The sequence below is a fragment of the Amborella trichopoda genome, chromosome 2, assembly GCF_054954075.1.
Source record: "Amborella trichopoda isolate Santa Cruz 75 chromosome 2, AtrichopodaSantaCruz75HAP2 v2.0, whole genome shotgun sequence".
Lineage (NCBI taxonomy): Eukaryota > Viridiplantae > Streptophyta > Magnoliopsida > Amborellales > Amborellaceae > Amborella > Amborella trichopoda.
This window is the reverse complement of record NC_142337.1, coordinates 64893228-64918058: the sequence shown is the minus strand read 5'-3', so window position 1 is coordinate 64918058 and position 24831 is coordinate 64893228. Positions and strand designations below refer to the sequence as shown.

Below are 24831 nucleotides of genomic sequence, written 5' to 3'. Positions count from 1 at the left end.
TATGTCTCTAACGATGTTATTTTTCTCTCCGAACAACTCTTTCTTTATAATCTTTCACTTCCTTTTTCTAACATCTTTCTCTATCTAAATATGCCCTTTCTCTCTCTAATCGAGCCCTTTCTCTCTCCAAATCTCTCTAAACATGCCCTTTCTCTCACTAACCATGTCCTCTCTCCCTAAATCCTCTCTAGTGATGTAAAATCTCTCTAACTCATTTCTCTTCCGACCACACTCTCTCTTTAATCCTAGGTTTGCTCTTTTTTTCTCGAGCTCCATTCTCACTCTAACCATGTCCTTTTCTCTCGCTAATTGTACCCTCTCTTTCTAGTTCCAGTTCTCCAAATGTGCCCTTACTCTCTCTAACCATAACATTTCTCTCTTTAAATCCTCTCACCCTTTCTCTCTCAAACTGTCTCCCTCTAAATTTATCTTTTCCCTCTCTAATTGAAGTCCTCCCTCTAAGTTCTCCTAAAGCTACGCTCTCTCTCTTTCTCTCTTCTTTGAAGCCGTGAGGCCAAATCCCTATGAATTTTTAGTATGTGCTATTTGGGTAACTAGATATGAATATCCTGAAGGCTAGGCTTCTCCTGGAACTGACTTCTTCTAGAGTTAGAATGTTCTTGAGATAATATTGTATGTCGGAAGAAACAAGTTTCTCCATTCTTTTGAGCTTTGTCTCCACCAAGACTTCTAGATTGGAGGGTGGAGCTGTGGATGGGTAGAGTCGGGTGCAGGTCAACCCATACTGACTAACTTAGGATGAGACTCGGACCCTCGCCTGATCCTGGTCGGGTTGGATCTACTTCAAGACAAAACTAATAAAGGAACATTGTATGTCTTATTGTTTAGAAAATGTTTATATAAGGTTGACAACCTAAAATTGTAGAATTAAGGCACACATTTAAAATCCTTCAAAAAGGTTGTTTTGATTATTTGAAAAACATCTCATTGATCATCTTGACATCGAGATGTATAGATATGGAGAAAAAAGAGATTTCAAGCCCTAAAGATAATACATGTGACAACATATTATATAGACCATCCATTTTTAAGATTTTCATGAGTTTATAGATCTGTTTGATTCAAAATATGTTTGGCGTTTACAATTTTATAATTGGAGATAAAAATAGATTCTCACACCATTTTCAGTACCAAAACTGCATCCCTAATAAAGTTTGGAGTTGCAACTTAATTTGATTGTTTAAGATTGCAACCTTATGCGAATCACATCTCCCCCCCCCCCCCCCCCGGCCCCCGCCCCTGCCCCTGCCCTCGCCCTTGCCCCCGCCCCCGCCCCCGCTCCCACCACCACCACCACACACACACACACACGCGCACACACACACACACGTACACACACGCACACACACACACAGATATATATATATAGCGCCAAAAAATATGGTTTTAATATTGGAAATCTTTGTAATAGTCTTAAAATATATTTTCATATTTATTTATAAAGTTTAAAGCTTCAAACTAGTGTAGATTGACGGATATATGAAAGCTTAAAACTCTTGAAAAGTGACAGTCCAAAAATGTGTTACAAAATACAGTATTTCCAAAACTTGAAATCCATTTTGTTCTCACGTTCATGCATCTTAATGTAGAGAAGGCCGATTTGAAGATATTTGGGCATCAAAATAACCTCTTCTAGTGAAATTTTTGGGGTAGGCTCAAATTTGATTATTTAGAACCTCGGCTCTATATAAACTTTTCCATATATATATATATGTATATATATATATCTAGAGTTTAAGAACCCCTCAAAATAAATAGGTTAAAGTTATAAGGGGTTGTGATGAGTGTATTTATCAAAATGTTGAGATTAGCTCACTAGTTCATATGAACATATGAGTCCAACGGCCCAGATTGAATCTGGGCCGATCTGACGGTCACGATCTCATTTCGTGTTTGTGGGCTAATCTCATCATTCTCTCTCTCTCTCTCTCTCTCTATATATATATATATATATATATATATATATATATATATATATATATATAGGGTGCGCAGTCTAGCTTAGATTAGCTAAATGCGTCAATGACCTAGATTAAATATGGGCCAATCTGACGATCACAGATGTCCAGTAGTGTTTGAATTTTAATTTGTTTTCTACAAATCCAAATCACTTGAAATTTTAGGCGTGTGTTCATAAAAAATAGGTGAATATTAGAAAAAAAAATTTTAAAAAAATTATGTGAAAAAATTAACAAAATAATCCTATAAAGTTTCGGGGGTATGTTGGTCAATTATGTTTTTGCAGATAATTGTTTTTATATTTTTGTTAGGTGCGCCGTGATGAGAATAACATACACCTAAAATTTCAAGTGATTTGGATTTGTAAAATAAATTAAATTAAATACTACCATTCATTCGTGATCGTCAGATCGGCCCATATTCAATATGGGCTGTTGACGCATTTCACTAATCTAAGCTAGGCTGCACACTTTAGACGTCAAGTATCATAGATAAGAAAAAAAATGGCATTTATAGACCTAAAAATATTTAATTTGCTAACACATTATCTAGACCGTCTATTTTCAATATTTTCAAGTATTTATAGATCTTTTTGATTGCTATCATTTAGGGCTAGTTTGATAACTGGATGATAAATATCCCATAGAAATTGGAAATTCTTATTTACTAGGAAGAAATAAGTTATTTAAGGAAGCTATGAATGAATGTGCTTGATAATTTACTGGAATGTTAAATAAATTCTAGGTGCCTGTGTTTGATAATATGTTGGAATATAAAGTCAGGTTTATTTAAATATTATAAAAATATTATATATTAAATATTATTTTTATATTAAATATTTAATAATATATATTACATACATAAAATATATATTATATAAATAAAAAAAGGGTAAAACTTACAACAGCTGGCCAGCTATAATGAATAGTATATAGGTGGAATGGGAGCCATCAGATCTTCATCATGCGGTTTAAAATGCACATCACTACTTTAATTTTAATTTTTTTTTATATAAATCTAATTAACATGAAATTTTGGGTGTGTACACCTAAAACTATTGCGCAGCATATAAAAATATAAAAAAATTATTTTCAATAATTTAAAAATGACCAAAATACCCCCATCATTCTTTAGGGGTATTTCGATCATTTTATATTTTGATAAATATTTTTTATTTGTACACCCTGCTTTTATTACACATGTCCAAATTGTCATTATAATACGATTTGTAGAAAAATAATTAAAATTAAAACAATGATATACATTATGAACCGTATAATACAGATCTAATTGTTCCCATTCCACATATAGTACTATTCATTATAGCTGGATAGCTATTTGTTAGCTTTTTCCAATAAAATACATTATATATTATACAATAAAATATAAAACATATAGAATATTACATTAAGGGAAAAGTTTATATAGAGCTAATGCTCTAACCATCAAAATTGAGCCTACCTCAAAAAATTCATTAGAATAAGTTGTTTTGATGCCCAAATATCTTCAAATTGATTTTGTCGACATCAAGATGCATGGACATAAGGAAAAAATGGATTTTATGTTTTAGAAATAGTGCATTTTATAACCCATTTTTGGACAGTCAATTTTCAAGATTTTCATAGATATGTCGATCTATACTATTTTTTAAACTTTAAACTTTATAAATAAATACAAAAATATATTTTAAGGCTGTCACAAAGATTTACCGTATTAAAACCACATTTCTCGACACTATTTGAAGGTAGGCTCTAATTTGATTATTTGGAGCCTAGGCTCTATATAAATGTCACCCTTACATTACATATATTATATTATATATATTATATATATATATATATATATATATATATATATATATATATATATATATATATATATATATATATATATATATATATATATATATATAGGAAAATATTACGTAATGCCTATAGGCGAAAATGAATAGTTATTTTGCCACCCCCCATCACCGTCCAAAGTTCATCGCGCGATCACGATTGTCTGGTAGTGTTTAATTTTTCATTTTTTTTCTATAAATCAGAATGACTTAAAATTCGGAACATATATTCATCAAAAATAGGGAAATCTTTGAAAAATATATAAAAAATATATGAAAACATTGACCAAAATACCCCCAAAAAGTTTCAGGGGTATTTTGGTTAATTGTTTTTTTACAGATAATTGGTTTTATATTTTTATTAGATGCTCCTCAGTAAGATGTACATATTCTCCAAATTTCAGGTCATTCCGATTTGTAGAAAAAAAATGAAAAATAAAACACTACTGGACAATCGTGACCGCGGATGAAAATTGGACAGTGATGAGGGTAGGCGAAATCACTATTTATTTTTGCCTATAGGTGTTAGAAAGATTTTTCCATATATATATATATATATATATATATATATATATAATGCAAATGTATAATTATAATTCAAATAAATATATTATATATAACGTAATATAATATAATTTTATTAATATCTATTTGTATTATATATAATATATAATATAATAAATTATTTTATAATTATATAATATAACATAAATATAAATATATAAGGAGAGGCAGAATAGGGTTTGCAGAAACAAGTTCCTATTTTAAGTTCCATCATTTTAGATTGAGCTTTTCTATCTTAAGCACAAAGGAATATGGAAGTTCTAGGGGGAACTTCTTTACTTTGTAAGTTACAGTAAAGGGAGAAGTTCCTTCTTACTTTCCTAACTTCTTGTTATCAAACATCCCCTTAGAACTTTAAATTTCATAGATAATTTACGTATGGTACACATATATGCATGGTCCGTTCAATGACCCTAACTCAATCCGAGTCGATATGGTGTAGGTTGGACCCAGACCTGGACCCTACCATGAACCCCGCTTCCAAGTTCGACTTGTGTGCCGCGTGAGAGAAGGAGAAGCACAGTCCAAGTGGGCTGTCTTTGTGGTTAGAGCTGAGGGAAACATCATATTGGTTTTATATCATCATCTTCATAGTTTTTTTTCAATTAATTGATGTTGGCTATGTGAATTCGGGTTCGCCGTTCTGATTTATACTTTTCGGATTCTTTTCGCTTATGAAGCCTTTGGATTTTAGGCATAAACCGAAAATAAACGAAGCATGGTGGTTGCCACTTCGTCGGATTCAGGCTAATTTAGGTATGCTTTGGCCAACAAAGATATAGCTATACTATTTTTTTTATTATATGTATATATTTTATATGTAAATATTTAATTTATTTATACTAATTTATGTTAAACATTTATGAAATTTCCCCCCAATTGGCCGTAGCACCAAACGGAAGAAGCGGATCTTACTAGTTTTATATACTTGCTTCTGTTATTAATCGTCATGTTTGTACTAAAAAAAGAGGCAATAGTGGGAGAATTCGCGCGCTTACACGAGGCGGGAGGAAGAGACAGCTTCTACAAGCCATGCCCTAAATATTCTCATCCTCCAAATTTTAAATGTCGGAATTCTGAAATAAAAATTATTGTTCTCTTCTGTGTAAGTTCCTTCTCTTATTTATTTTTCTGATACTTTTACTCTATTTTACTTCTAAATTATCATGGTACAGAGACATTTTGTTGAAACTTTGTTTTTTTCTTTACAACAGTAAATTTCATTTGGAGATGTGGGCTAGTCCTCAAATTTTGAATGCTAATTGAATTTTTGGAGGTTTTTCCTCTTTCTGAGTTTGAAGAGAAGCGAATGTTACCTTTTCCTTCTTTTTTTTTTTTTTTTCTGTAAAATTGAGCTACAAGTATGGCCAATTCTAAGCTTGCTTTAGAGTGTTTTATGCCCTACATTTTACTGTATAGCAGCGATGGATTGTGGCTTTAAAGTTTGTATTGGATTAGGTTGACTAATCGACTATCCGATTACGTCGACTAATTGACCCTGACGATTACAGAATGGATTTAATTCGTTTGTTTCCTGGTTGTGGTTTCTAAGCTTCGTACTAAGCTTCAATTTATAACAACGTGAAAGCTCCTGAAATGCTATGGGTTTTCAAAGTCTTCCAACTCACTCTCTAAAATGTGAATTTTTGCATTGTTTTTTCTGTACTAGCTGATTCAATTAATTTTACACAGATTGGTTTGAAGTTAATATTGGTTGTTTACAGAGCACAAGGAGAATAAACATTGGTTGGAGCAGTCCAATATAAGATGTATTTGTTCCAATGGCTTTGTATACTATGTTGTCATTTCGATTTCCGACAGTTTTCTTGCATCTCCCTGACCGTCTGATGTCAGCAACAGACAGTTGGAATGTGTTGCCTTCAAATTGTTTGGGCTTGGGAACAGCGTACCCGACTATCCCTAGATGACATTTGACTGTTTGGGAGGTGCTGGTAAAACGTAGGTAAAGCAATTGCTACAAATAGAATTCTCTCCCTCTTTAAACTTTTATTTAAGTGAACTGGCTTCCATGATTCATGATTTCAAGACATGATTGTTTCTCTCCTGTAACATCTGGGTGTTAAGGAAACAATTGAATTGAATGGTGCGACAATAAAATTACTGAGCACTTTGATCATTTAGGAATTAGGAGAGGTATGAGTCAATACAATGCTGATAGAGCACATTGAATGCTATGTTACAATTTGGTACATAAGAATAGGAAGTGAAATATTTGTTGGCAGATTTTTGTCTCCTATTTTTTTGGCAGGTGGATATCATGTTCGTGTTCTTCTTTGTTAGTACATTTTTCTGGTACTTTTTTACTTTGAGTAGGCTGTGAAAATCTGCAAAATCGTGAAAACATGGATGTTACTTTATTGGTCTCAATAGTTGCTAACTTTGCTTTGTTTCCACAGGTTTGAATTGAATGCTTAGTGTCTGAATTGGAAAGGATGGTTGATTTACCAGCCATCAAACCTATTAATAAGGGCGCAATTCACAAAATTTGTTCGGGACAAGTTATTCTAGATCTTTCATCTGCAGTAAAGGAGTTAGTTGAGAACAGCTTGGATGCCGGTGCAAGCAGTATTGAGATAAGTTTGAAAGAATATGGTGAAGAATACTTTAAAGTCAGCGATAATGGATGTGGTGTCTCACCTAATAATTTTCAGGTAGATACCACAAACACCATTTTTTTTTTTTTTTGGTTTTTTTGTTTTGTTTAGTTTTTTTTAACTTGTACATTTTGTTTCATCATAGACCAATGTAGCACATGCATCTTTACATAAAGAGACTATAAGGTGCTTCTCAGTCTTCTAAAGTGCACTCATTCACATCTAAAGTATATAATAACTTGCCTTTTCTTCTACTGCGTTGTTTGACTCTTTCTTTGCATAAATAATTTTCTGTTTTGGTGGCATGTTCAATATGAAGTTTGCCATCCTTTATAATGATATCTTTTCTAGGCCTTGGACTAAGCTCCTCATGGTTATTTCCACCCTTTATTGTATCACAAGTAGATATACTTGTTTCTTGCTTTAGAATTAGGAGTGTGACCTAGTGCAATGCCAATTGCCTTGTTCATATATTGTTTACTGATCAGAATAAGTTACTTTTGCAGGGTCTCACTCTTAAGTATCACACTTCTAAAATAGCAGATTTTTCTGACCTTCAGTCTTTAACATCTTTTGGCTTCAGAGGAGAGGCACTGAGTTCTCTTTGTGCACTAGGAGACCTTAGTATTGAAACAAGAACAAAGAATGATCCGGTTGGAACACACCTGACATTTGACCATTCAGGTTTGATAGCATCTGAAAGGAAAATAGCACGGCAAGTTGGTACAACTGTTACTGTTGAAAAGTTATTCTCTACTTTGCCAGTAAGAAGTAAGGAATTCAGTCGTAATATCCGCCGTGAATATGGAAAGCTGATCTCTTTGTTACATGTAAAATGACCTTTCTCCTTGTTTTTCTAGGAGATTCAGATTTATATGACATACCATCTACCATTTGCGCTTTTCTAATCTATCTGCTCCTTTATAATTTTTTTCTATACCTGGGAAAATTGCTGCTAGTTGTGAAAAACTGAGCCCTTTTAGTGTAGTTTATTGGGCATTTATTGTTTACAAATATATGCTGTTGGTGCCCTCTCATATGTCAGATTACTGTATTTAGAACCCACAACTTTTTTCCATGTTACCAGTTTTTCTTCCATTGGTTGAGCCCTTCAATGATGGTTTTATGAGTGTATATACTGAAGTTATCCTCCTATCTGGTTTACTTCATTGTTCCATTGTCTTTTCAGGCATATGCGCTCATTTCCAAAGGAGTTCGATTGGTTTGTACCAACACAACTGCAAAGAATCACAAGTCTGTTGTGCTAAAAACTCAAGGAAGCGGTTCTTTGAAAGATAATATTATAACAATATTTGGGATTAAAGTGTTTTCATGCTTGGAGCCTTTGAATTTGGATGTTTCTGACAATGTCCAAGTTGAGGGCTTCCTGTCAAAGCCTGGTTGTGGTAGTGGACGTTCCATGGGGGATAGACAGTTCTTCTATGTAAATGGTCGACCAGTGGACATGCCTAAAGTGAGCAAACTTGTCAATGAATTCTACAAAAGCTCCAATTCCCGGCAATTTCCTGTTGCCATTATGAATTTCATCGTACCAACTTCGGAGTATGATGTGAATGTCACTCCTGACAAAAGAAAGATTTTCTTTACTGAAGAAGGAGCACTTATGCTCGCGTTGAGAAAATCACTGGAGAAAATCTACTCCCCGGTTCACCACAGCTATTTAGTTAACAAGATTCCAGAGTGCAAACCAGAATCTGGTAATCAAATGCATGCTGAACTCAATGATATCCAGGAAGAAACTGCTTGTTGCCAGGAGATATTGGTAGACACACCTAGTAGTAGAAAGTTTCTCAAAGAAGAAGTTCTTGACTCTTCTGAGAAAGAAAAGACCCTATGCAAAATGGAAGTGAATCAGATATCAAGTTCCTCTGGACATGAAATATATGGGGGTGATACTTTGTCCCCAGTGTCTCCAGGTTCCAAGTCAATGGACTCTATACTTGTCAGCAATTGTTCTTCTAGAGATGTGATAGATGGTAAGAATGATGAATCTCTTGTGAAAAGATTGGTAGACGATTTAGTATATCCTTGTCAATCTAATGCTGTTCAATCTAAGCTTACCAAGTTTGTAACTGTAAATAAGAGGAACCATGAAAGCAGTGCCATGTTGTTGTCTGAAGAGCCTGTCCTGAGAAAAGGAACAAGTACCTGTAAAGTGAGGAAAACCACTTTGGAAATGAGATCAAGTACTGTGTTCTCGAAACCTTACAAGAGCAACAACTTACTTGAGGCTTTGAATGAAGTTGCTGAAGAAGATAGTTTGGAAACTGTAAAAGTAAAGCAAGATGGTTTGGAGCATCATGACCGTTTCCATACATTGAATCAACCAAAGAATCCTGTTTCTGATGCAGACAATGTTTCCAATGATGATTGTCAAGAGGTATCAACTGAAGAAGATAATTTGGAAACTGTAAAAGTAAAGCAAGATGTGTTGGAGCGTCATGACTGTTTCCATGCATTGAATCAGCTGAAGAAACCCGTTTATGATGCTGATGAGGCTTCTGATGAAGAATGTCAAGAGGTATCAACATTCCCAATCTGGGATATGTGATTCACTGAAGTAAATGGGCAAAGTGTTTTTTATCTTTTAGCTTTTAGTACTTAGGGCTCCCACAAATGAAGCAATAGTTATTTATACCTAGGAGTCCTTAACGTCTGTATAGTGTTTACATTTCTTATCCTGCATTTTGCCTGTGGTCTGTTTTTATAATTTTCCAGGAAATTATGCAAATTCAAGGGACTGGTTTGCAGGATGAGGCTCTTGATTCAAAAGCTTTGCAATGTGAAAAGCTAACAAATGTTTCAGGAGATTTTGTTAAAGCATCTGTACAACCTACCATTTGTAGTGTGGCTGTGGATATTAGAACACCAAATGGAGATTCTGAGAGATGCTATGTGATGGAATTTGATATCAATGCCCTTAGAGCAAAGAGATGCCAGAGGCTTTTGAAAGCGGGTTCCACTTCCAAATGCAAGTCAACGAAAATGTTAGTTGTATTGGACTGCAGCTTTTTTGTCAATAAGAGAAATTACATAAGATAGTTTAGTGTTGTTAGTCTTACTAATATGATTTACAATTGAATATGCCCATAGAAGAGTATTTTCTTTTCATTGGTTTGAAAATTTGACTTTTGATAGGTCTGCATCAGGTGCTATAATGCAGCAACCTTAGAGACCAGTTCTGACGTGCAAAGTGATGAGGCTAAAGAGAAGGCTCTAGTTGCCGCAACCACTGAATTGGAAAGGTCCTTTAACAAAGCAGATTTTGGAAGGATGCAGGTCGCTGGATTTTCTTGATAAATGAGTATATTAAAGTGTTTTATATTTAATATATTTGTAACTGCTGAATTTTCTTTTCTGCTTATTTTGTTTCCCATGGCAAAAAAATGAGTTCACGGTATTATCCTTGAAACAAACAGCTTTAGAAAACTAGAGAAAATTAAGTCTTTGGCTTTTTACTAGTTATGGAAAGCATTCTACAATAAGTGCTTGAGGACCATGGAAAACACAATATGAAGAACCCGGCAGACCTCAATTAGGTGGTTTTCTGATTTTTTCATGAATAGGGATATACAAATCATGATGGTTAATTAGACATATAAACATGGAATTATGTATCAAGCAAAATGCAACATAGTAGTCCAAAAACCAAATATCCCATGGTCCTTGCCTTAGCTACTCTTTGTTTTGATATATAGCATTTGATTTGTTGCTTTCCAATCTGCTTGCTAAAAGTTATGGGTTTTGCCTGTCTTGGATATTTGGACTCTCAGTATGATGAAAAACACCCTCCAGTAAAACAAGCTCGGCTCCTTTGCATATATTGGTCAATAACCTATACTTTCTGTCAGAATTTTGAGAAAGATCCGTGCTTCATAGTCACAAGCCTTTCCCTAGGTCACCTCTATATAAATTCTGTGGTTTTCTACAATTTCATGAAGAGCAAACTATTGCCCAAAAAATTACATCAGTTGATATAAGCATTTTAAGTTTTAACATTAATGAGCAACTATTGATTTTTCTGTATTTTAATCCCTTCGCACTAGTTTGACTAGTGTTGCTGGGCTCCAGAAAACAGGTAAAAGATATCTCGATGGCATTTGGTGAAAGGACTGAAAGGATTTGGACTTTGAACCAGAATGTCTATTCCAGTCTCATTGTGGTACTCTTCTATGATGCTACGATACGAGAAATCAACAAAAGCTTCACATAAAGTTTGTCAAACTTTTCATGTTCTTCTTAAAAGGATGATAAATGCACTCAGATACTATGACCAAAATGGCCAGGTTTCAGCTTATGACCCAAAATGTACTCTTATATGTCTTCAATATCAAAAGTATTAAATATTAAAAAAGACCCCACCAATTGTAATTTTCGACATGCATGATTTTGTAACTATGATGTGGAAGTATTAAAAAATGTGCTATATCCCAACATAGATGTGTGCTCATTTCGATGGGTCTTCTCTTAAAATGAGTTCTGCTAAGTCTCCAGCAATGGGAGGTGTATTTCTTCTAGCGAGGCTATTACAAGCCCATGGTTGGTTATGGGTCCTTGCCACTGGTTGTGGCACAAATTCCTTGGCGTTGGCTGTTCCATTTCTTAGTGACTATTGACTGAGTGTTGTGTTCCAGCTTTGGACTGTTGGGATAAAGATGGGAATTTGCCTGAGTTTTAGTGTATCACCCACATATCATGGAGTTAACATAGGTTTTGATCAGTTTCTACACTGTTTTGATCAGTTTCTACACTGTAACATATGTGCTCGAGTAATGTGATTCTGCCATGTTTATGTATCGTTAGCTGACAATGGACCTTGTTTTTCAGGTTATTGGGCAGTTTAATCTTGGATTCATCATCGGGAGGCTTGATCAAGACCTATTTATTATTGATCAGGTGAGAACAAAATACCCTTCCGCCCCGTGGAATCAGAAAGAAAAAAGGACCATATAAGAATAAGTCCATTTGAGTGTGCACTGTTTAATCTGTATGCACTGTTTTCCTTGCTATATCAGGATTGTACTGGTACAGAATGTCTTGATCAGTACATGCTTGCTCGTGATTTGTATTTTCTTGTCCTTATATTCAATGCATGCAACTTTCTCAACTTCTTTGCTTAACTTACAGCATGCTGCCGATGAGAAATACAATTTTGAGCGACTTTCACATTCAACTATCTTGAACCAACAGCCTCTACTTAAGTGAGTATGATGTTACAGTATTTTGCATTATATGCCTTATCACAGGACTTTTTTTTCTTTCTCTTTCTAATGTACTGTAAGACATTGAATTCCCTTGAGTAAAAGCACTTCATTGTGCATATTGACCTGCCATTTATGGGATGCATCGTGTGGAGTTTGGATTATTCATTAATAATGTTGCATAAGAATCTTATTGCACTCTTCCTTTTTCACATGTAAAGTACATTGGCAATGATATGGTCGCTCTTGAATTTTCACAAATGATATCCTGTATGAGTGTAATGTTGGTTAGAAGTATGATTAGCAACATGTTATTATGCATGCACATTTCATTGTGAAATTAACAGGAAAAGTACTTTTTAATTTTCAAGATTTATAGATGTTCCCATATACTCTATATTTTACACTTAAGCCCCACTTTTTTATGGTGAATAGTGTATTTCAATTCTATTCTTTTTTTGACATATCCATTCAAGCTCAAATTTTGGGCATTCATACTCCTCGCCATAATGCACTTGTAAAAAATATTAAAAAAATATAATTAAGCTAAATAAAGTAACCAACATACCCGTACAAATTTCAAAATTTTAGGTGTATTTTGTTCATTTTATTTATTTCAAAATATATTTTTGGTATTTTTTACAAATGTGAGATGACAACAAGTATCAACTCCCCAATTTGAGCTCAATCCAAAGTATGGAAGAGAAAATAAAATTAAAATACAAGTACACTACTAAAAAGTGTGGCCTGAGCGTAAAATATAAAGGATACATGTTATTTTAAAATTTTGATAATAAAATGGGAATCTTTTTGCAAATTTCATCATTTCTTTTGGAGATATTAATAGTATTTTAGTGTATAAATAATTCGTGTACCATATGATGTACAATATCTTGTACCATGTTCAATATTGCAAAGGATGCGGTTTGTATAGAGCCTAGGGTCTAAACGATCAAATTAGAGCCTACCTTCAAATAGTATCGAGAAATGTGGTTTTAATATTTGAAATCTTTGTGATAGCCTTAAAATATCTTTTTATATTTATTTATAAAGTATAAAGCTTAAAAAATAGTGTAGGTCGACAGATCTATGAAAATTTGGAAATCTTGAAAATCGGCAGTCAAAAAATGCGTTACAAAATGCACTATTTCCAAAACTTGAAATCTATTTTTTTCTCATGGCCATGCTTCTTGATGTCGAGATGATCAATTTAAAGATATTTGAACATCAAAACAACCTCTTCTAGTGAAATTTTTGAGATAGGTTCAAATTTGATTGTTTAGATCCTCGGCTCTATATAAACTTTTCCCAATTGCAAACTATCCATATATTGTAACAAAATAATGTGTGTAAAATTTTACTACACATCATATACATTTTTAACTAAAGCATCTTAGATTATTTTTTCCTACCTTAAATTCTTGTGAATTTCAAAAGCTCTCAACTTCCTTATTTATTTTTTTAAACCGCTTCCAATACACATTTGTAATTTGGCTTCTACATTATTCATCATTTCTAGTTTTGTGCATATCTAAATATGCATTCCTTTCATCGTGGTTAGGAAGAAATTTCAATTTCTATTTAAAAAATGATTTAATGCTTTTTTCTAGAATTCTATTGATATGATATTTTTTAAAATATAGATCCAATAAAGCATGTATAGAACTTCGACAAAAATTTCCATTGAGCTCCTACCTTTTTATTTCATTTTATCCAAGTGCTTCCACGCAAGATTCTTGTTTGTCCTTTATTCATTACTTTTATAATTTAAGCATTGAAACATATTCATCTTTATTATGTTAGGATATTATCATATATTCTTATTTAAAAAATATCACTTTTCATGAAGTACATGTACAGACACACATATAAATATTGTGTGTATGATGTATGTACATATATGTAACTCAATAACACACTGATAGACAAGTCGCACAATAGCTTAGTGCAAACGCACTACATTTTACTGATACACCTGTACAAAATCACATTTTTTCTCAATATATCATGTAATTTACATTATTATATTTTGTTCTTTTTATTATATTGCATGAAGCTGCAAGGATACCAAATATCCATGGCACCAAATGTTCATGTATTTGATGGTATCATGTCTATGCAAATACTTTTGTCCTGTTGGCATTTGCAATAGCAGGGTTTCGCAATTTTGTGTAAGCAGTGGTCTATGGGTGGTGTACTTGTCTGAGTTGAATGTCCTGTATAATTTACTTTGTGATTTACTTTGTTAAAATTTTGTTAGTTGATTAGAAAAGAACAGTCAGGGTTTTCCAAAATTGCTTCCACTTCTGTTTTTATTTTTCACCAGGCATCTCTCTAGGACCCAGAGTGGAAGAGCAATATGATCCCGTGATATGTGGCTCAAAATGATTGCCACAAATTTATGTTATCAATATCAGACTGCACCAAACAGTCCATTTAGTTGGACTAAGAATGAGGCATAAACTAGTCCAGTCCTGGTCAAAACTAGAAAATTTGAAAAAATTGGTCACAACTGTGTAGCGCAAAATGTACCGTCACAATCAATGTTATAAATATTGGACCAGATCAGACAGTCCATTTAGTTGGATTGAGAATATGAAACAATCTAGTCTGGGTCAAAACCATAGTTACCGAGACTGGGATCAGATCAGAATCCAGGATCAGGATGGGTTCTCGGGATCATGACAAGCAGAAAGCTCCCTACGGTAGGAAGCACAGTCTGTACACCCGAAATCTGGGGATCTCGATCCCAATATAATGGGGCCTTGATCCTAGCTTAATCCAGATCGAATATAATAAATTATATAGGGCCGAGCTCCATCTGGTTAAAAATTGAGGCCCCCTGGGAGCACCTAACTTTTGTAGTACTATAGCACATTCTGCTACTCTACACTACTATAAAATAATATCCTAGTATATGCTTCTATATTTAAATTTACTATATACAACTATATAATGTGTTCGATACTATATAGTACATACTACTATACTACACCACACTGTTAGATACTGCTATGCTATACTACTATATTGCACTACAATGCTAGGGAACCTGAATCTCCTGTCTCTGGATCTAGATCCCTATTAGGCAGGGATCAAGATCCCAAGGTTTAAAAATCGCTAAGGAGCGAGATTCCCTTATTCAAACTGCATGAGTGAGATTCCAGAGCACAATCAGCCCCTTGATTGGAAGATCTTGGAAACTATAGTCAAAACTAGAAACTAGGAAAAAGTTGGTCATAATTGGTTGGAGCTGCTTGATCAACTAGTCAACCTTGTTCTTACATTTTCTTTAATTTTTTAGATTGGTTATTTCGTTTATTATTATCTTTTATACCAATTTGATCATCGGACTGTCCCTAATTGGTACCACAATCGGCCCAGCATTTGGAACCTTTTTCACACGCTAGGTGTCAACCAGGCCCAGTGTGAGGATTGAACTATTTCGACTTGTGTTTTGTAATTCTTAATCTCTTATTTCCTAATATTAAATAACATTGGATATTGAACCATAAAAATTATCTACTTGTATTTGTATGTATTTTTTTCACTTGACCCCTAAGGAGGTTGTTGTTGCAGACCTATACGACTAGAGCTTTCTCCTGAGGAGGAAGTTACGGCTTCAATTCATATGGACATTATCAGGTATGCATACTTGTTTTCTCTACAATATTTGTTTATTTAAAATGGAAACAGGCATATTGTATGAAACATATCTTGTGAAACTATCATGTATTTTTATAATCTTGGGTTTCAATAGTCTTTAAAATGCTTCTAGGGCCTTGGTATATGCTTAAGTTGTTAGGATGTCCTGGAAATCACTTTCATGGGTAACAGCATATGGACAACTTCTTCTGAATTTATTAGTTGGCTAATTTAAGGAGTTGTTTCTAATTTTAGGGAAATATCAAAGAAATGGTCAAACCATCTCACTGAGGTTGTTAACTAAACCAATTTATGAGCAAAGTAATTACTGTGTAAAGATCATTTCACTTAAATACCTCTCAACTGACCTTGTTCCAGGTTTGGAATCAGGAACAAGCTGGGGTACTTTGGTAATTTGGCTTACCTAACTTGCCCCAATCCAAAACATAAACACTGCCCACTTGCTCCAGGCTTTTCTATCAAAATATCTTGCTCTAGGTTCTGAACTTGTATGAAGTAGGATAGTTTCCGCACTTGGCTCGGGCCACTTAAGGGGAGCCAAATTACCAAGGTGCCCCTGTTTGTTCCCAAGTCCAAACCGGGAGATATGTGTTCTATATGAAATCTCTTATTCCAGGTTTGGAACTCAAAACAAGCAGGATATTTGAATCATTTGGCTTGGGCCACATAAGTGGACCAAATTATTATAATGCACATGCTTGTTATTCCAAACCTAAAACATGTGTTTTTCATTAAAATCTCTTGTTCTAGGCTTGGAACTTGGATCAAGCAAGGTATGTACATCATTTGGCTCAGGCCATTTAGATGGGACCAAATTACCAAAATGCCCTGCTTATTTTGGAACAAGAGATTCAATGCAAAAAACATTTGTTCTGGGTTTGAAATCTTGAACTAGATGGGGCACTTTGGTAATTTTCTATGTAAAGAGCCTAAATCTCACATCCATGCTTTTGAAACTAGTAGAAACCCTAAACTGGCAGCCATGGCTGAAATTGGAAACAGATTAAGTTTCAAAGTGGTTTTGGTCTCACTAACAAAGAGTAACTTCTCTGGTTTGCTTATTAAGCAGTCAATTCAGGTAGTGGTGGACGATGGGAAGAGAGAGAGAGAGAGAGATAGTTTTGTTAAAGGATATTTTGTCCCAAATTCGATTGAAAAAACCAGGTGGGGTGGTTTCTTGACATACAATTTGAGACTTGGGTTTTACTTGCTAGCATCCAAAATCTTGGCGGTTCTTTGTAGGGATGGTGACGGTGTTTTGATGTGAATTTTCCTAAAAAAAATATGCCCTAACAATTATTTTAGAAGGGGCTGTTCCCAAACTCCCAACTCAACAATAGAAATAACCACATAACAACCCAAATACCTCTCAATATCCGAACAACCTTTTGAATAACTCAACCACAGTCATCTCTTGAGGAAATCGGCCATAAAACTCAAACCATAACATTACCTTTTAAACAATGGATACGTAGAGTGGTTCAGAGGAAAACTATGAACTCCAGAATAAGATAAAGAAACATTTGAGTGTGGAAAGATTCTGGGAGAGACAGTGGGTGGACAGACTTTGCCATCTCACGCACTACTGAGTCACTAGTGGAAGCCATGACAAGAGATGTAGTAAGTATGATGGACCAAGGAAGTCAATTTCAAAAGGAAGCCAAATGGTTCAAAATCTAAATTCAAACTGAACTATGGATAGATCAGATGTGCGCTGAGCTCATTCAACTGTTCCTAGCATCCCTGATATTGACTGAATGAATTGAAGTCAGCAAAGCCACCAAAATCACTCACTGCAAGTTCCACCTTCAAATTTAATGATTGAAATTATGTTGTCCTGATAACTAGGACAACTTGACAAGTGCCCACCACCGAAGCAGATCAAGCCACATCAGCCCAGCACCTGGCCTTTGGCAATACCCCCAGTATAGCAAATGTATAGTTGAGGTTAACTCCCCATCCAAACCACACCCCCCACCCCCCCCCCCCCCCAAACCAGCAACCAAAAAAAAAAAAAAACTGACCTACCATACAGCCCCACATGTGCCATGTCTTCTCCAACTTACTTCTACCCCTTTGCACCCAATTTATTCTAATGGGCGTAGTTTCTATAAAGCCTAGGCCTCGTGAGAAAAAGTAAACTCTCACCTCAAAACCTCGTTTGAATAACATTTTCAACACGCGAAACCCCTAGATGGCTCTAAAATCTTATTTCCACCACCGGTTATGAAACTTGTGGCCCAAAAAAATGGTACTTATCTTGTGGGTCCTTAAATGCTTGAAAATGGACAGTCTAGATAATCTGTTACTATATATACTATTTTTAGGTCTCGAAATTCCCTTTTAACACATGCATAATGGTTAAGGTTGATATGATCAATTTGATGGTTTCTAATGCCAGAAGTACAATTTTAAGGTGAGATTTGAGATGCGGCCCAACTTTTCTTTATAAGGCATGGGCCTTATTTTCACCTTTTCTTAGCCTAAATCTAACCATGATCCTGCAACCCATGGAAGTCCTAATTGCTTCAGCCGAACTATAGCCCCCAACTAAACCATCTTTCAGTATCAACCACAAGCTGGGAAATAAATGTGAACCATCTGCACCTACACTTTGAGTTCTCCAGGGACATATGGTCCTCCTTTGTATCACCATTTGGTCTCTCCTGGATATGCTCCCTTACACTATAGAAGATCTGTTTAAACAGTGGCTCTTGCCACCATCCTGCGTAAAGGACTCATTCTGTGGAGATTAAACCTGGCAACCATCTCATCGCTGTGGACAAGACAAAACAAGTGGACTTTCAAGAAGTTAGCAATGGAGATTGGGCAACTCAAGGACTGGGTTTTGGCCACAATCATATAATGGGCCCCTGATCAGAAAGGAATTTTGGGGCATCCAGGCAACTGATTTGAATATTTAATGGAATTCCATATCTTGGAGCTTCAAGCCTAAGAGCAGCCTCAGCTCGAATTGGAATCCACCCCTAGCAAATACCATCAAACTCCATTTCGGTGACAGTTCCCAAGGAAATCCAGGCCCAGCCAGTGTGTTGAGTTTTTAGATTGCACTTGGATGAGAGAATCCTAAAGTACCGAAGTGGTAGCCTTAGCACTTCTCCACAACATCCACTTCATTCCCCCAGAGTGGACTTGTTTGATGGTGGAAGGCAACTCCACCAATGTGATCTCATGGGTCAAGAGAGTCAAATTAGCTGTGAATGATCACATTGGGTGAGGAGAGTCAAATTACCTATGGATACTATCTCACATACTTGATGAAGTACAGAATAGATGCTTACACCTACAAGTCAACATTGCACATACCTGGAGAGTACAAATTCTATAGCCAAACTCTTAGTGAAGGAGGCGGTCAGAGACCTGAATTTGTTATACCCCAGGCCACTTTTTGAATTCCACAAGATGTCTTTTGTATCTACAGTCATACCATTCTTTTTGTGCCTACCAACAAAACAAGTCTTTCGCTTATATCAAAATGAGGCTTATATCAAATTCTTTCTTTTACTCCATTTTCCATCCCATCTGCTTGTAATGATAATAATTGTCCCATTTTTCTCTGCATCGATAAATTCTTCAAAGTTTGTATAACATCTTGTGTGATGGCTCCTGGTAAATAATTGATTGACTTCTCATGGTTTGGATGCATCTTTAACTAAGTCTCATTACATGCATGGTGTCCCATGTATTTTAATATTCAGTTCATGCACGCCATACCCTTTGTCACTGAAGATCCTCTGATTTTAGCCCTACATGTTTGGCATGGTTTTTATCTTTTTTTGATATGTAGCCTGGTTTTTCTTTATGATTTATAAAATTCCAATCCTTCCATTTCTCAGGAAAAATGGCTTCACATTGGTAGAAAATTTCAATGCTCCTCCTGGAAACCATTTCCTTTTAAAGGCTGTTCCCTTTAGTAAGAACATCACTTTTGGAGTTGAAGGTAGAGCTCCTTTATATATAATTTGCTAGTGCTTCTTTATAATATCATGTAGCATCCTGTGTTAAAATAAGTGACATACCCAATGCTGCCCATTAAACAGATGTCAAGGAGCTTATTGCCACCCTTTCTGATAGTCAAGATGAGTGCACAATGATCAGTAGTTACAAGATAGATGATTCCAATTCTATTTGTCCATCAAGGATCCGTGCTATGCTAGCTTCGCGTGCTTGCCGTTCTTCAATCATGATTGGCGATCCTCTTAGGAAAAATGAGATGCAAAAGGTAAATTCCAATGCCCTTCTCTTTTTTTTCTGCTCTTGGACATTCTTGTTGAAGTTCTTTTGATGATTTTCTGAAAGTAGCAGATCAAAATCTAAAGGGTGCGGTTTGTATAGAGCCTAGGCTCTAAACAATCAAATTAGTGCCTACCTTCAAATAGTGTCGAGAAATGTAGTTTCAATATTAGAAATCTTCGTGATAGCCTTAAAATATATTTTCATCTTTATTTATAAAGTTTAAAGCTTCAAAAATAGTGTAGATTGACAGATCTAGATAATCAATTTGAGGATATTTGAGCATCAAAACAACATCTTCGAGTGAAATTTTTGAGATAGGCTCTAATTTGATTGTTTAGAGCCTCGGCTCTATATAAACTTTTCCCAAATCTAAACCCTAAGTATGGACTTCTTTAGGCATTGAAGCTCTGTAAAAAATGAAGAGTCAGGTTCAGAAGAGAATCAACTTTGATTCTCATGCTAATTGATTCATTATTCTTTTAGTATTCCACATTTTTTAAATGGTTGTTTGGGTATCTAAAAAATTAAATTAGGTCTTTGGCAAGTTGATGTAGGGAAAATTAAAGAACAGTAAAATCAGCAAAAATTCGGGCCGTACACAAGTTATGACTTGGAGAAACTGAGGGTTTCCTCCTCATCCCGAAAGCCTAAGTTTTTCTCTCTCTTTCAATTTCGAAAAGTCACATGGAATTACTCCCTCAGGGCTCCACACACCTCTTATATATTATAATTTAAGGTTTTGTTAGGCTACACCACTTGGTGGTGTAGACCCTTACAGTGCTCAACATTTTTGGACACTAAAATACCTTTGAATTGTAATACAAAATTTTTCAAGTAGGGGCATTTTTGGTCATTTAGAGGGTAGAATAGATTTTTTTATAAAAAAATAATGGCATAATTATAAACAATTAATGCATCGTGTGGGTGATGTCACACACCATATCGGTGACGTCATTGCCCACTATTGTTAATAAATGTTTTTGTTTCTATTAGGAATTTCTAGTTTACCCTTGATTAATTACTTAAAATACCTTTAAACAAAAGTTTACTATATTATAGGATAAGGGTATCTAAATGTCTAAAAATGTTGAGCACTTTAATTTAAAATGACCAAACAAAAAGTCATTAAATGTTCAAATGACCACAAGTGGTGTAGCCTAACAAAACCCTATAATTTAATGTTCAAATACAAAAATATTAAATGTCCGTGTAATAATTAAAATGACCTAAAAAAGTCCTAAAACACAAATTCATAGTGATAATTTTATCCATGTGAACCATGAAGAGTACCTATGAACGATACTCGTGAATATTAACTAGTGACTAGTAAATAAAAATATAAAAGAACCTTAGAATCCCTTAAAAAACTTGAAAGTCCTAAAAATAAATCCTAAAATTAAACTCAAAATATATATCCTTTGAAATTGAATTAAAAATAGGTGTAATTTTACCCTCCATCTACTTGAGCGATGAATATCAAGCCAAGTATGACGTCAGAGTTCGTCTTAGTTATACAGGGTTGTGGAACCTGTGGAAGCATCATAAAATGCAGTTAGGAGAAGGGACAAACATATAAAAATCGAAAAGCTTGGGTAGCTTGGGTTCACTGTATTGAGGAGTGGCAAGTGGGTCAGGTCGACTCCCCAACGTGATGAGTTAAGCCGACATGCACTTGGGTCTAGAATCCAGTAGTGGACAAGGTGGGTTGATCTAGTTCCAAATGACCTGGACCAAATCTGGGTTGGGCCTATGTTTGGGTCCATCCTAGACCTTTTCAGATTAGATTCGGGCCAAGTCAACCTTGACTTGATCCAACTTGATATTTGCATATAATATATGTATGTATACAAATATTATTTATGTAGGGTTATGTTTGGGTGCTCACATTAAAGCATTTTATAATTGTACTCAAGAAATTTTTGGATACTTATATACCCTTATTTCGTATATAGAGCATTTTTTTGTAGGGGTATTTTTTGTCATTAGGATGTATGCAAGATCTTCCACATGGGGTGTGATATCACCCACATGGAGCACACTAGTAGCATTTAATGCTCTATGTGGGTGATGTTACACCCCTGTGGATAATGTCTCACTCTTCTTAATGACCAAAAATACCCTTATTGAAAAACATTGTATTTTAAAACAAGGGTATATAAGTATCTAAAATTTCTTGAGTACAGTTATAAAATCCTTTATAATGTGGTCACCTTAATATGGGCAAGCTTTCTATGCTTCCCCTACATCATAAAACTTATATACTTCCCTTTGTCCAACCGTCCATTTTGAATGGAGGGCTGAGATTGCCCCAATCACAATGTCATGTCTCTATATTAATTTTTTTTTTCTATAAACTATTTTAACACCAAATTTTGGATGTCGAATCCTCTATTAAACTCGTACTAGCGAAAAATATAAAAAAAGTATTTTCAATAAAATAAAATGACCAAAATACCTTTGAAATTTTCAAAAGGTATTTTGGTCATTATATTTTATCGAAAAATTATTTTTACTATTTTTATAGGTGCGCCCCAATGAGATTAGAAAGGAAGAAAATGAATGGACATATGATTGTATGTTGGATTTTAATTTTTATATTTTTTATACAAACTGGTTGACATGAAATTTTATAGGTGCATCACAATTAAACATGCCTTAAAATTTAAAAAATAATTCAAAAAATAAACTTATATAACTTTATATATTTTAGGAGTATTTTGGTCAATTTAATTTTTACAAATTTTTTTTTTATTTTTTTTAAGAGTTTTTTATTGAAAATTAGGGATACCCAAAATTTAAAATCAATCAAATTTCTAATAAAAATTAAACTTAAAAAACATCTTACAATCCTAGCCATTCATTTTTTTCCATCGTAGTTCGAACCATTAGGAGGGTGCTTGTATATCTTTCACATTAAGGGATGTTATACTTTTTGATGCACCGTACAGTCATTCAACTAATCAAGGTAGATTGCAGTTCTTATGGCCTTTTGTCTCAATGAGTCCTTTTGACAATCCTATGATAATCTGAATCTTTAGGTCGGAATGTTATCTAAGAAGGGAAGACCAACTTTTTTAAAGGAGCTTCTTTAAGTTTGTTGCTGTTTTTACCATTTTTTAGAGATTTCCAGTGTTTTATTTAAAATTAGGGGCAATTTAGGATCTCTTATGTTGTAATATGAGTGAATGGGCTTATGAGTATTTTTTAATAATGTTTTAACTTAAGTAGGCCTAATTTTGGTATGTTTTATTAGATCATAATAAAAAAAGGGTCTGTTAGGGTTTCGAAGACTTTTCGGGGGGGTGTAGCGCCATACCCTATCTAAGTTTTTTTTTTTTTCTTTTTTATGCAAAAATAGCCATGTCCACTCAAATCTAATCTTTTTTTTTTATATATATAGTTGATTGAATTGTTTTTATGTACTGTATATGCTTTCATACATTACTTTTGGGTATGTAAAATAAATAATTTACTTTTTAGAATAGTTGAATAAAAAAAGAATGGCTTTTTACTGTATATATATATACACTTTCAGCACCGTATTGCTGTTTGGCTCTTGCCCTTGCCTACGAGGCATGAGAATAACTTAGCATTATTCTCAAGAGTAATGATCTTATAGGACCCTCTTTTTACCCATGTGTGTATTATCTCAAAAGATCATCATTAAATTTGGTACGGATCTTTAAAAAGTTTTGGGTGTGCGATTTAACTTTTTTTAAATATTTGTGTCAAATTTAATGGTGATCTCTTCTTAAAATTTCCCCTCAAAATGAATGAAATTTGGAACTTCTTGTTTACCGATCAGCGCTGATCTTAAATGGAAATTTATAGTTTTTTCTCTCGGCATCATAGGTACTCCGGCATTTAGCTGAGCTGAAGTCCCCTTGGAATTGCCCCCATGGTCGGCCGACCATGCGTCACTTGGTGGACCTCTCGACTGTGCGCAAGAGCTAGTTGGATCACCTTCATATAAATTATGTGTGAATAGTGGGTGGCTGTTGCCATTTTATCTTCTAGCTGCCTATTGTGTATTAAAGCAGTGTATTGAGCTTTCAGGCAGAGAGAGTGAGAGAGAGATTCTTCTTTACAGGTTGTATTGCTATTGCAACCTAAGTTTTGAAGCTGATTCGATGCTATTTAAGAGGGGAAGCGGGGGGAGGAATGTGTTGGGTTGGGTAGGGGCCGGATCCGAATGGGTTGGGTTAGGTAGGGGCCAGATCCGGACCTGATCGACCCAACTTAAAAATTAAAATATTTATATATTTAAATATGTATTGGGACCCGAAAAATATTATCCGACTTGTCAGGTCCAATTTTTTGACCCTTGAACCCGCATCGGGTCTACCCCTTGGGTTCCAGGTCAGGTCCGAGTCCATTGCCACCCTAATGCTATTTGGAACTTTTGAGGTAATCAACACCATTGAAGTGGCTGGAAACGACGGACGATGCATCTTGTGTGTGAGGACAGAGGAAAAGCAGTTTTATTAGAATTCGACTGGCCATCGGACCAGATGGAATTCAATCCTATTAGGGTTGGCAATAGACCCGACCCATACTTGCCAGGTATACTTGACATGGATTCGGGTATGGGTTCAAGTTCTAGATTTTTGGGTAGGGTCTAGGTCCATTAAAGGATAGCCTGATAGTCTTGGGTCCGAGTACGGATCCTGTTATACCAGACCCAACG

At 34.8% G+C, this 24831-nt stretch overlaps 1 protein-coding gene across 14 annotated transcripts; it reads left to right on the top strand.

Moving 5' to 3' along the window:
- Positions 1-4798: 4798 nt before the first annotated feature.
- PMS1 (DNA mismatch repair protein) lies at positions 4799-24280 on the top strand. Of its 14 annotated transcripts, none has more exons than XR_016050159.1 (13): positions 4800-5140; positions 6109-6347; positions 6802-7056; positions 7506-7829; positions 8189-9541; positions 9739-10007; positions 10159-10299; positions 11848-11916; positions 12148-12221; positions 15801-15866; positions 19745-19848; positions 19949-20130; positions 23997-24280. XR_016050159.1 is itself a non-coding variant. In XM_020664892.2 (13 exons), the coding sequence occupies exons 3-13, from the start codon at positions 6838-6840 to the stop codon at positions 24096-24098; spliced, it is 2892 nt and encodes a 963-aa protein (XP_020520551.1). In that variant the 5' UTR covers positions 4800-5140; positions 6109-6347; positions 6802-6837; the 3' UTR covers positions 24099-24280. The 14 variants fall into 14 exon arrangements, 10 of the variants coding, with proteins under 10 accessions (XP_020520551.1, XP_020520550.1, XP_088715607.1 ...); XM_020664892.2 differs by having other exon boundaries at positions 10170-10299; XM_020664894.2 differs by having other exon boundaries at positions 4899-5140; positions 6109-6343; positions 10170-10299.
- The last annotated feature ends 551 nt before the right edge of the window (positions 24281-24831 follow it).